This window comes from Aspergillus piperis, assembly GCF_003184755.1.
Source record: "Aspergillus piperis CBS 112811 unplaced genomic scaffold BO85scaffold_7, whole genome shotgun sequence".
Taxonomy (NCBI): domain Eukaryota; kingdom Fungi; phylum Ascomycota; class Eurotiomycetes; order Eurotiales; family Aspergillaceae; genus Aspergillus; species Aspergillus piperis.
Genome location: NW_020291597.1, coordinates 124,813 through 137,774, shown reverse-complemented (window position 1 = coordinate 137,774; position 12,962 = coordinate 124,813). Strand labels below are relative to the sequence as shown.

The 12,962-nt window shown below is 53.7% G+C and overlaps 4 protein-coding genes across 4 annotated transcripts; 3 read left to right on the top strand and 1 right to left on the bottom strand.

Annotated features, from left to right (window-relative positions):
• The first annotated feature begins 76 nt into the window (after positions 1-76).
• On the top strand, positions 77-5,329 carry BO85DRAFT_418880 (CORVET complex membrane-binding subunit VPS8). The gene is made up of 3 exons (XM_025657835.1): positions 77-730; positions 782-1,217; positions 1,275-5,329. The coding sequence occupies exons 1-3, from the start codon at positions 404-406 to the stop codon at positions 5,291-5,293; spliced, it is 4,782 nt and encodes a 1,593-aa protein (XP_025516224.1). The 5' UTR covers positions 77-403; the 3' UTR covers positions 5,294-5,329.
• Positions 5,330-6,116: 787 nt separating this feature from the next.
• On the top strand, positions 6,117-7,871 carry BO85DRAFT_271406 (glycoside hydrolase family 16 protein). The gene is made up of 4 exons (XM_025655095.1): positions 6,117-6,786; positions 6,859-7,285; positions 7,407-7,650; positions 7,740-7,871. The coding sequence occupies exons 1-4, from the start codon at positions 6,425-6,427 to the stop codon at positions 7,742-7,744; spliced, it is 1,038 nt and encodes a 345-aa protein (XP_025516223.1). The 5' UTR covers positions 6,117-6,424; the 3' UTR covers positions 7,745-7,871.
• Positions 7,872-8,264: 393 nt separating this feature from the next.
• BO85DRAFT_271399 (putative capsular associated protein) lies at positions 8,265-11,798 on the bottom strand. Its single transcript, XM_025655094.1, has 7 exons — positions 11,641-11,798; positions 11,502-11,560; positions 11,120-11,442; positions 10,650-11,063; positions 10,454-10,600; positions 9,976-10,406; positions 8,265-9,927 (listed from the first exon to the last, which is right to left on the bottom strand). Exons 1-7 carry the CDS (start codon positions 11,682-11,684, stop codon positions 8,352-8,354), a joined length of 2,994 nt encoding a protein of 997 aa, XP_025516222.1. The 5' UTR covers positions 11,685-11,798; the 3' UTR covers positions 8,265-8,351.
• On the top strand, positions 11,641-12,588 carry BO85DRAFT_448358 (uncharacterized protein). Its single transcript, XM_025659920.1, has one exon. It carries the CDS (start codon positions 11,913-11,915, stop codon positions 12,372-12,374), a length of 462 nt encoding a protein of 153 aa, XP_025516221.1. The 5' UTR covers positions 11,641-11,912; the 3' UTR covers positions 12,375-12,588.
• Positions 12,589-12,962: the final 374 nt, after the last annotated feature.

Below are 12,962 nucleotides of genomic sequence, written 5' to 3'. Positions count from 1 at the left end.
TCTCCGGTATCTCTGCCTGGTCTCTGCCTGGTCTCTGCCTGGCCGGGTCCTTCTCCATTGCGTCCTCCAGTCGAGTCCAGTTCAACCCAAGCTCGTCGCAGCCTCTACTCCTTCCCCCAGATCATTCCTCACCCCACACGGCATCATAGTTATCTTACCCTGAAAAGCTCGTGCGTCTCCTCGCCGTGCTCTCTCCCCGTGTCTGCCGCCGCCCTGAACCTGACATCCAGCCCCCCCGTTGATCCCGGCCAGCCTCCACTTTTATTGCCCCGTTCGAGCTTCGTGACATCGAGTGTTGAGACCACCGGCGCCTCACCGTACAGCTTCCATTCAACATCCCCTTGCAATCATTGTTACTCTTAGACAAGACAGTTGGAGCGATGGTCATTCGAACATCCCGCCGATGAGCTCCATGATCGAGACCAGTAATGACTGGGCACGAGAGGATGAGCTCGACTTGGGCCAGGAAGACGATGAACACTCCCCGCCCGCCCACAACGGCGTCTCCGATCATGCCAACGCTCAGCAACCACCGGAACATGGCTCAATGGCTTACTTCGAGGAGGATCTCCCCGGCGTAGCCAGCGAAAATCATGTTTCGGGAAAACCAAGCCCTCCTGTTGACGCCGATACCACCGACCTGCCATCCTCGCCGCAGTCCGGGCAGCCCGGCGCTCCCGGTAGCATGGATGAGACCCTCTCGACGCCAGATGATACCCCTTCTTTGCATGTTGGTCGCGACCATGTTTGTCCCGCCCTGACCCCCCGCTGATGAGAATAGGGCTCTGTTCTATCGTCGCGAAGCAGCAGCGCGTTAGCCTTCCGCGGCTCTCCTCACCTCAGCCCCAGTCCTTCCCATCGCCCTTTCGATCGTCGTTTCCAGTCAAGACTCTCCTCTGCATCGCCAGTCAGTTTCCGACCGTCATCCCCATTTCTAGCCCAGATTCACTCCCGAAAATCTTCCCTTACTAGCCATCTATCGCCCGGGACCGTGGACTCGGGCGCGGACACCCCTCTGGGCCCGTGGGATGTTGTGCAATGGACTAGATTGAGGAAGCTCAATGGGCAGGCATTCTCGGAAGTTGGTAAACGGAACTTTGGACATCCCACCTGCATGGTCGTTTCGACGTCCATCGTGGTTGGTACGTCCAAGGGCATCATCCTGGTATTTGACTATCAGCAGAACCTGAAGACCATCATTGGACTTGGGACAAAGGGTACGTCTGATACTGAGCTCGTCTTAGGTCCCTACTGCTGACTTGGGCACATTGTAGCAATTGAATGTGGTGCGATCACGTCGTTAGCGCTGTCAGCAGACCACTCGACGGTTGCTGGAGGCCACACTTCGGGCGACATATTTACCTGGGAGATATCACGGTCAGCACGGCCTTTCCTCCATATTCCCCCAATACCTGCTAGTCAGATCGAGACTCGAACATCGGACAGCCATATCGCGGGTGCGCCGGTCATCCATGTGGGCTTTCTGGGAACGCGACGGACGGCACTCGTATCTGCAGATAAGCGCGGAATGGCCTTCTCACACCTTGCTACTCGAGGAATGGGCGCAATGGGACGGACGGTAAAGACTACTCGGATTTTGGGTCGCTATCCTCAGGTTTTCGCGGAAGGCAGCCGACCGCGAAAGCCCAGCTCGGTCCTGGCATTCTCGCCGCTCCCGCTCGGCAATGTCGAGCAATCCACCGACTCGCTAGGTTTGGTCGCCATGCTTACACCGTATCTCCTCGTCATTGTTTCGACGACGCCTATCGCACAGACACAACACAAGTCGCCCCGTCCGAAAGAAGTTACAGCTCACGGCGCCATGACTGGAGCCCTTGCCTGGTTCCCCGCCATCCGGCTCAAGGGCAAAGATTCGGAGATTTCCAAGACGAAGCTTGTATATTGTTGGTCCAATGTGCTGACGGTTATGGACGTCTCGGAGGTGGAAACCGACGAGTCGCCGAGCCGTGATCGCCCTCCAAGCCTATCCTTCAGACCCAGGAGCCGATGGAAGGCCGACGAGGCGATTGTTGCCGTGCAATGGCTGAGCCGCTCAGTGCTGGCAGTGCTCACTATCACACAGCAGTTGCTTATACTGGAGGACTACACCATGCGTGTTACGGAGGCTGTTGACCTCCTCAACCGGCATATCTACCACGTGGATTTGTTCTCCGCGCAGCTGCATAACTTGGTCGAGCAGTTCAATGAAGAGGACACATCGATGCATGGAGTGGTGGCAGACGCCTTTTATATGAGCTTCCGTTCTTACAAAGGGCGCTTGTTTCTCTTGGGCTTCAACGAGATGCTGATCGGAAGCCTGTCGAACTGGGCGGATCGGTTGTTGGCCCTCATGGAAGCCGGTGACTTTATCGGTGCGATCCAGCTGGCGACATCATACTATGAAGGTAGCGCCGAGAAGCTGACCATTGGATTACCGGAGGAGGATGCACTGAGGCAGCCATTGGTTCGAGAGAAACTCCTGGAAATGATCTCGGCTTCGCTGAAGTATGCCTTTGGGCGGAATACAGAAGCGAATAGCGGAAGACTGGGGAACGGACAGCTTGAGAAACTAGCCGAGGTGTCCATCGCGGCGTGCGTCTGTATGTCCGAGGAGGACTTCCTTTGGGACGAGGTGTTTACCTGGTACGAGGAGAGTGGCTCACCCGGGATATTTCTGGACGCGCTCGAACCGTATATCGTGGAGGGGACCGTCCGCTCTCTCCCTCCGACTGCCGTGAAGGCCCTGATCAATCACTTCGCGACGAACCACAGCGTTAGCCGGTTGGAAGAGATCATCTGCCTGTTGGATACCGCCACGATGGACATTGACCAGACCACTTCGCTGTGCAAGCATCATAATCTGTACGACGCGTTCATCTACGTCTGGAACCGCTGCCTGGGAGACTACGTGGGCCCGTTGCAGGAGCTCTTGCAGCTCATTCCGACACCGGAGGCGCTCGTTAATGGGGAGTCAGTAGAAGGGCTCAAGCGGTATACTAATGCGATGAAGATGTTCCCTTATCTTTCCTTCGTTCTTACTGGGCGTGTCTATCCTACCGGGGCAGACATGGACGACGCCGAGGCGACCCGAGCAAAAGCAACCTTGTACGATTACTTGTTCTCTGGCAAACCGTCTGGCACCAAAGCCGGGGCTCGAGCTCAGCCAGGCGGGTCGTTTCCCGAGCTCCAGGCCATGCTGCGATTCGACACATCCAGTTTCATGAGTATGATGAACGAGGCGTTTGAGGACAGCTTTTTGAATGAGCAAGAACCCGATGAGACTCCTGTCCGGGGAGTGTCCATTAACCGACAATATCTTATCAGCATTCTGTTACAGGTTATGACTCAGTCCTTCGATGCATCTGATACCATTTATTTAGACATGTTCCTTGCGCGCAACCTTCCTAAATATCCACAATATATTCTCCTCCCGGGCAGCACTCTTCACCAGGTCTTGGAGCGGCTGTGCCGATATCCGAGCCTGGATATGGCCGACGATTGCGAATTGAGCGCCGAGTACCTGTTGTCTTTCTACCATCCTCCCAACGTTCAGGGCATGATCCCGCTCTACAAGGAAGCACGCTTTTTCTGGATTCTGAAAGCTACCTACCGCTCTGAAAAGCAGTACCCGGAGCTAGTGCGCACATACCTTGAAGATCCGAACGAGCAGGAGGCCATCTTTACCTGTCTCCATGACTGCCTTCGTCCTGGCTCAGGACTAGGTAAGAAACAGCGACGTGATGTTGTCGACGTGGTCAAAGAGCATGCTGGCCAGCTGGTCGCCATCGATGTGGAGAAGACCGCCCAGACGATGCATGGGCTCGCACCGGAACTCCACGGGACCTTCCTTGACATCCTCAAAGAAGATACTGGCCGGCAGTACCAGTACCTGGGCGTTGTGGTGCGCATGTCTTTGCAGTCTGTGGCGGAGGGACGACAGGGCAAGCCCATCGAGAACTGGATGGTCGAGCGATATGTGCAGCTGCTCTGCAAGTATAACCCGTCTCGCGTTGCCGACTTTGTAGATGATCTACGGGTCGGAGACGTCCGGCTGGAGGAACTGCTGCCATCCATGGAGGAGAGTGGGGTGGTGGATGCGGCCGTGATATTGCTGGCTCGACAAGGTCAAGTGCGGGCCGCGATGGATCGTCTCATCACACACCTGGGGACTCTTGAGTCAGGGCTGGTAGGCATTCTACAGAACCTGCACGATAGCCCCGACTCCACCAGTACGACGGAGGCGATCGACCATCTCGTTGAGTCCCTTGACAAGTTTACGCGAGTGGGAACCTGGCTTTGCCAGGGGCAAAGCAAGACGGCGAAGAATTCACGTGCGGTGGAATGGAATGGCACGGGTAAGGGTAATCTGGAGCAACCTCTCTCCTTCGACGAAAGCCTTTGGCTAGATCTTATCGAGGCCGTCGTGCGGACGGCCAGCAGCGTGTTTGGCTTGGTGCAGCAAGAGCGTACAGCCCCAGTGACTCCGGCAACCAGCCACTTGATGTCGGCGTTCCGCGCCCTGGTGCAGCAGGTGTTCACGTCGCTGCTGTCCAGTACGGTGCGGGTTGGTGGATCATCAAGCAGCGAGCGGAGCGACGTGAGCTTTCTCCGCATTCTGCGGGCGTTCCTCACGCGGGCGGCCAGCTGGTCGCCCTCCCTGTTGGAACTACGGGCGGTACTGGCATCGATATTCTCGGCCTACACGTATGAGAAATCCCTATTAGCACTGGCTAACGGCATGCTGGACCGGGACCTGTTTGTGCATGTGGACGAGGTGACGCGACTACGGCAGCGGGGATGGCGACCACGCGGGCAGGTCTGTGAAATCTGCCGGCAGCGCATCTGGGGACCTGGGGTTGGACCCCAGTATTGGCAGGCGTGGGAGCAGAAACAGGAACAGACGCACGAGCAGCGTCTCCAGAAACGACTTCATGCACAGCATGATCCGGCGACCGCGCGGGGGAAGGGCAAGGCCGCCGATGCAGGTCAGCCGCTCCCGCTGATGGATGGGCATGCGGCCGCAGCAGATGGTGAGGGTGTGAATGGCGAGAACGCGACGGTGGCTGCTGGGCCGGTCGTGATCTTTTCCTGCCGGCATCTGTACCACCGGCGATGTCTGTTGGAGGTTGACTCTTCGACTACTGCGCACCCTGCGCATCCCCAGCACCGACATCATCATCAGTATCAGCATCAGCATCGTGGAGGACCATTTCACCGAGGAGGATCGGAGTGGGAGGAGTTGTTGGCATGCCCGATGTGTCCTGTACATAATGAACCAGCGATGGCAGCGTGACGACGATGTCCTAATAGCATTTTCTTCTAATTCTTTACTTTCATCTCTACTATCTCCTTGTTGTCTTAGTCTATTTTTTTCTGCATCTTAATGAATCTAACAGGATCGGCTGACCGAGGGAGGCAAATTCCCGCGAGCTGTCAAAAGGCCATTCGAAGTGACAGAAAATAAAATAACGTTGGTGAGTGGCATTCCAGTTGCTGCATCCGGGCGGGGATTTCATCTGCTGATGCTGCCGGCTATTTCCAATTTTCCACCCTGTCAGGCCCTCTTGATTGGGCTTTCCGATGCATCGCGTGGCCCTGTCCTAATCTCGGGTTATGGGCTGCAAGCCTGCATCTGCTTGCGGAATCCTTCCCATCTCGGGGCTGATCTTCATCCTCCGCGCGGTTTGACTAGACGCCCAGCCTGCAGCAACTTTCACTCGAAATGGTGTTCTACACGCCTTTATTGGCCAAACCCTCGACTCCGGAATGTGCCCGATCGCCTGTCACTGGCGCATTTGATTCTCTAGCTTACCCGTTTTCATGCCCTATATTGGCCCGCGGATTAATTAACGGTCTCGAATCAATCAATCAATCATTCAATCATTCAATCCACATGGGCCTCGCAGCTGGCCGACTGGTCCTACGCTCTGGTCCGGTGGGCTGGCTGTGGATTGTTCATAGTCGGCGCCACTCAGATCGTTAGTGTCTGTGTTTGAAAGGCTTGACCAGACCCGGAGGGGAGGCCCGAGGGGCCCCCTATCTCGGCGTTTGTCTCTACACTCCTCTCTCTCTTAACTAAACTTTCTACGCTCTCTCTCTCTCTCGCGCGTCGCGCCATATATAATCCTGTTCACGGCCATGGCTCGACGAATTCAGATACCTCGTCTCTAGACCAACATTCCTTTGCCTATTTCTGCAGCAGCTGCTACGATTGAGCTGCGGCTCCATTCCTTAGATCTCGCATACTAACACATTATACGCATTCATATATAAATATCTACTTCTTTTCATTCCTTTCTCACGATCACCTTTTCTGCAGAGGAAGAAAACTTCAATCTAGCTGGTCTACAGTTCAAACTTCTCCTCTACCTCCTCTCCTTGAAAAGAAAAAAACAAAACATAATATATTCTTCAGTTCATCGCGATGCGACGCACCGCGACTCTTCTTTCGGCCTTAGGCCTCACGGCGCAGCTCAGCTCTGCAGCCTACACTTTACAAGACGATTACTCGGGCGATAGCTTCTTCGATGGCTTCACTTTCTTCACCGGCGCTGACCCTACCAACGGCTTCGTCGACTACGTCGATGAAGCCACCGCCCAGAGCAATGGCTATATCTCCACCTCTGGCGACGCCCCTGTCTACATGGGCGTCGACCACACCAACATTGCCGGCAGTAGCGGCCGTCAAAGCGTCCGCATCAGCAGCGATGCCACCTACAACCATGGTCTCTTCATCCTTGACCTTGGACACATGCCCGGAGGTGTCTGCGGTACCTGGCCTGCCTTGTAAGCCCTCCTCCCTCTTCCTCCTCCTACCCTTCTCTCCCTATCCCTCCCTAACAAAAAGATAATTTGTAGCTGGCTCGTCGGCGCCGACTGGCCCAACAACGGCGAAATCGACATCATTGAAGGCGTGAACCAACAATCCGGCAACGACATGACCCTGCACACCAGCGACGGGTGCAGCGTCTCCTCTTCCGCAGACTTCACAGGCTCCATGACCACCGACAACTGCTACGTCTCTGCCGCAGGCCAATCCAATAACGCCGGGTGCGGTATCACTGACCCCGACGGCACCTCGTACGGCACCGCCTTCAATGCCAATAACGGAGGCGTCTTCGCAACAGAATGGACTTCAGATGCTATTAGTATCTGGTTCTTTGAACGCGGAAGTATCCCTGATGATATTGATTCGGGCAATCCCGACCCGGATTCTTGGGGTTCACCGGTTGCGAGGTTTAAGGGCGATTGTGATATTGATGCCCATTTTGATAGTTTGCAGATTGTATGTCGTCCCCCCCCACCCCCCAACCACTTCACTATTTCCCTGTTATGTCCTTGTTTGTTTGTTTATTTGTGTTGTTGGGTTGTGATTATATGGGGGCTAATGTGTTGGTTTGGTATAGATCTTCGATACTACCTTCTGCGGCGACTGGGCTGGTAATGTCTGGGGTTCGGGCAGTTGTGCGTCCGTCGCTAGCTCGTGTAGTGATTATGTGGCGAATAATCCGGAGGCTTTTGCCGATGCTTATTGGATTATTAATTCGTTGAAGGTTTATCAGGATGATGGTGTTGATGATGATACTGTTGCTGGGGTGGTTGATTATGGGGATGATGAGGATGATGAAGATGATCAGGACGACGACAACGATGATGATGATTCGGATGATGACGATGATTCAGACGATGATGATGATGATGATTCTGATTCTGATGATGATTCGGACGGCGACGACGACGATGATGATGACGATGATTCTCGTCCCTGGAGAGGTGGAGGAAGGAACCATCATGGTTCGAAGCTCAACGCGTCGACGTCGACCTCGTCGTTCCCTAGCCCGTCATTTGTGAGAAAGGCAAGGTGGGAGAGGAGGAATCCGATGGCGGGGATGATCTTCTAGATTCCTCGCTCGTCTGTCTTGTTTCGTCTTGTCTGATTCCATTCGTCACATCTTCATCTTCATCTTCGGCTTGGTTTTCACTCATTTGATTTACTGATGCGTTGGTTGCCTGGGTTTGCGGTCATTGATTCTTCGGTTGATTGGTTGGTTGGCTGCTTGTTTTGGTTTCACTCTTTCGGTGCATTCATGCATGCATGCATGGCATGTATAGATCTGGATCTATACGTGCATAACCTACATCATAGTACTACCTTCTTCTCCTGGGGTATGTACTAGTCGCTCGCTCTATCTCTACTTACTACTATACCCGTCACTCGTTAGGACGATTTACTCCAATTGAAGTTCATATTTCTTTCTTTTCCATTATCCCATCTAGCACTAGTATTGACTACACCAAATGACAGACACCCATAGACATGGTATATAAAACAAAACAAGCATCATCAATCATTACATATCCAGTCGATATCCCAACACATCTCGCTGATCATCAGTTATCCGTCCCCACTCAAGCAACAACCGGAAGAAATAAATCTCCATATCTTCCTTGCGAATCACCCGGTTCGCCCATTTCCGCCCCTCCTCGGCAATCCAAGTCCCCTCGATATCGTGCGGCGGCATGTGGACGTGTCGTGTGGCGCCATTTACGGTGAGTGTTGTGTCCACGCCGGCGAAATATGCCAGTGTGCTCCATAGCCCGTGTAGACGGAGGTCGATCGGCACAAAGTGCAGCCAAGGGGTGATGCGCGAGTCGAACCATTGGCGGAACAGACCAGTCTTAAATGGGAGGCTGTGGCTCTGCATGAAGGGGAGGAAGCGGCCGCTGAAGCCGGCGCCGTCCGAGTCGAATAAGTAGCGGTATTGCCAGTGGGATTGGAAGTCGACGCGGGAGGCGGCGCCGAGTTCTTTGCTTTGATCGTCGCAGTCTTCTCTACGGCAGCGGACGATGGGGTCGATGACGTTGACGGAGGTGTCGAGGTGGAGGATGTCGGCGGGGGCGCGACCGTTGAGGACTTCGTACATGTAGGTGTCTGTTTCGTTGGTGGGGAGGAAGACGGAGACGCTGTTGAGGGTGTTGTTGTTCACGAGGTGGGCGAGGCGTTGGCGTGGTATGCCTTTCCATTCGCCGTGGTTGCTGACGCCTTCGGAGGTGCTGCCGATCCAGAAGAGGGTGTTGGCTTTGTCGGTGTAGTTTGCGTCCGGGTGTTCTTCTGATGGCTTGTATTCGATCTTGTCGACGTAGTTCCAGGGACTGGGGAAGATGATGTCGTTGAAGCCGGCGATTGTGCTCTGGCTGAAGACGGGGGTCAAGTCTTGGGTGACTTTGAAGGATGCTGGAGATAGGAAGAACCCGTGCAGAGAGGCAAGGTCGGGCTGGTGGCAGATGTCTGTCGCTGCCGCCCAGTCGGACGGAAACTCTCCCAGCGAGTGGGGTCGGACGCAGCTGAGGCAGATGTGTCGACGGTCCCAGATGCGCTGACTGCGAGCTTTGGAGGAGGGTGGGCAGGTGGAGCTCACGTAGCGGTCGAAGATGTGTTTGAAGGAGTTGTCCACAAACATGGTTTCTGTCGTCTGGTCGGCCGGCTCGATTGGTCCCCATTGAGCACCGCGATCAGTCGACCATTCGGTCCTGATGCTGTCCTCCGGAGGTAGACCGTAAGACCTCGCTTGGTGGCGCAGGACTGAGACTTTCTCCCAGGGAACTGAAACTCGTGGCTCATCGTTCAAGTTGAATGCGAGATCCATATCGGGGAGGAACTCGGCGAATTTCTCAATCATCTTTGAAGCGCTGATCACCATCCACGCATGCGTGGGCTTGATACCTTCCTGCACTCGAGCTTTGCCGTCGCGGATGCTGATCGCACCGATCTCGTTGTAAGGATTTGTTGCCAGCTTCTGCGTCATGTCTCGGATTTGCGCAGGTGGCAATGCACGGAAGGGCAGAAGGTCGTTGTATATTTGGTCGAACTCATCGATGACTAGGGTAGATCGGTTGACAGCATATTCGTACCACTTATCAAAGTTCCTGATTTAGTTAGCTTCAGCTGGAAGATGCAATGGTGGGACGACGCACGGTGGTGGATGTTGATTGTATTGGGCGCGGTACTTCCGCACAGCATCGGCGAGAGTTTGACTGCTGTTGGCCTGCGCAAGCCATTGATTATGGTGCTGTCTCCCGTCGTACACAAGCAAATCAATAGGATGCAGATGCGCCGCGCTATGCTGCTGGTGCACCAGGATGAGGCCGATTGCAGCGAGAAAAGCGAAAGCAATCCGCATAGCCAGGTTGAATCGATATAGGAATTGCGCTTCATCTTCTGAAGCCGTTCGAGCATAAAGAAAGGCGATGGCTCCCGCAAAGATGAAGAAAAGAGCCGCGAAAGCGCGGGAGGCGAAAATCAACGGAAATGGATGTTGTCCGTTAAACAGAGTAGACGCCCAAGTGAAGTAGAGCGTGACGAAACCAGCCAGCACGGCCAGCCCAGCGATACCATAGTACGGGATCTAAAGCAGTCAGCATATGGCCACAATACACGGCTTCCCAGACTTACCAATTGGGACGCCGCAGCAACCACACAAGTCACCAGCACTGCTTGACCCACCGCACTGCGAAGATATTGAGCGCTGATGAAGCGGTCGTCGCCGTCGGAAGTAGCGACGAGGATTATTACAACGATGGTGTAGAAAATAGCCACTCCCTTCAGACCATGGTCAGTTTGGTTCGAGAAACATGTCACATTGACGCACCAGTAGGCTGTAGGCCCAGGAAGCCAAAGGCGGCTTCCTGATGCTCTCCCCCGACCGAGATCCTTCGCTCGCCAATTCAGCCGCACCAATCAAGATCAACGAGTCGAGAATGAGGCTGAAGATCGTGAAGACACGCATGCGCGTATGTAGACTAGAGGTATTGGGGCAGATGTATGTTGACTGCAAGCCACGGCTAAACGTTACGGTGATATATCCGCCTGTCAGAAGAAAAAATGCCGCTATGACATATCTCAGGCGGCTCTGAAAAAGGAAATTGTGCATGCGACTGGCAAAGGTAGCTAGGGCACGCAGATGCGCATTCTGAGGGCGCTCTGGGGCGGACCATTTCGCAACCGGTCGATTGCGTTGATTGCGCCAGTAGTCATAGAGGGCCAATAAGAAAGGTATAGTGTACTGCGCCAGAAGTCGAGTTAGCGCTATCGCCTAAGATCTAGCTTTTGGCTATTTACCGCGTATCCATCCGGCGCGCATTCAGTATGAAAAGTGAGGTCGCGATACAAAGCGATCCGGACGCATCCAAGGACCGAGAGTAAACCTAGTTTGATCCATCGCGCCGAACTGCGCGAGCGAGTGAGGGCAAAACTACTGTTGCTGTCCAAGCTGATCGGCGAGAATGGCTCTTCGAGAGATTGGTCGCGTTCGGTGAGTGGGATGGAGGAGTATTTAGGTGCAGACGATGCGATCTTCGGTATGCGATGGATGAATCGGCTCAGGATTAAAAGACAGATTCCCGCAAAGTAGCAGGCAAATACGGCTGTGATGAGAGGGTGATCTAGTAGGGCGTAATTTATTAGCCTTAAGGATGAAGACCATTTCGAACCGGCAGCCTACCGAAAGCGAATGTAGTCTTGTAAGACGTCGAAATAAAGGTACAGCTTAATAAGAATACCCTGTGCGTTGCGTCAGGTCGCTCCGTTGAGTAACAGAGATGGGCATTACTTGGTGGTATAACGGGTATGCTTATACTCACCCTATCGCGGCCTTGAGGCCGGTCTCAGCAGAGAGAAATACCATGACGCCAAAGGAAAGTTATGGGTAGAGAAAGCTAATAGCCATCATGGTTTGAATGACAATCACATCATGCAGCGCACAGGCAAATTCCGGCGCAAGAAGAAAGATCCGCAAGGGAGTAAGAGTAAGCAAACTGTGGTGCCTGGCTGGGGATGCCGCAAGGAGGTGGAGCCGTCAGTTTAACGTCCTGGCTAGGGCCCTAAGGGGGAAGATACACTTCCAGTAGAATGAATGGCATGTGCCCTCCGTAGTTTGGTGTTTGAAAGGTGTGGAGGAGAGAAAGAAGGGGGAGAGAAGAGGAATGACAAAGGGAACGACAACAGCAACCACCAAGAACATATCCTTAGAATATCATTCCCAGCAAGAGATAAGGGGAATTACTGTGTATGCCCGGGATTCGAGGGGATTGCGTCAACGAAGGGGTCTGGCCCACGGCTCGCGTCCATCACGGCCATCCTCATTCCACCACACGGGAGGAACTTGTCTTTTAGTGTCCAGATAGCTGCACTGCCCATTGCCTTTGCTCGAGCACGTCAGCACTCCGTCTCTATCCCACGACGATCATCTTTCTGGTCAAATGACAGGCCAAGAGTTACCGCTCAGTCCATCAGGTATATCAGAGGTGGTGTCACTGAACGCGTACTCCATGTAGATGCGCAAGACACACAAACTGAAACGGTCAGTCAATCCTGAAAGGAACCAGGAAAAAAGACATGGCAGGTTGCAGCGCTTAGCGTCAGGGTCCAGCCATTCCATGATCCATCTTTGGTTCCATCTTGGGGATGATCCTCTCCCCGATCGGGCAATCTCCCCTCCCGTGTGCCCCTCTGCAACGCATCATCAATCCTGAAAACTCTGGATCTTCCAGGGAGTCCAAGAGTCAAAGTTGAGCCAACTCATCCAGTCAACGTTGGCACTGGCAGGGACTGCGCGAATATCCTGGTGGGCGGGTAAAGCGTGGAGACTCCGTGGGGACTCGAGCTGAGACGGATTGAGAGTTGAGAGCGATCTTCCTTGCCTGCCCTGTCTGTCTTCTCTTCCACCATGAAACCCTAGAAGAACAAAGTCCTACACAAATCATAAGTTTACTATCCATTTAAAAAAAAGCATTGGCTCCTTAACAACTACATAATACGAGAATGAGTCTTGAATAGAGTAAGTTATTGTAGAACAAACAAGAACCAATCGCTTCGCATGCATACAAATCCTGATCACTTTCAAATATCTAGAGAGTCAATGTAGATGTCTGTAGTCTCAGGAATGCAAATAGCGACTGTGTTA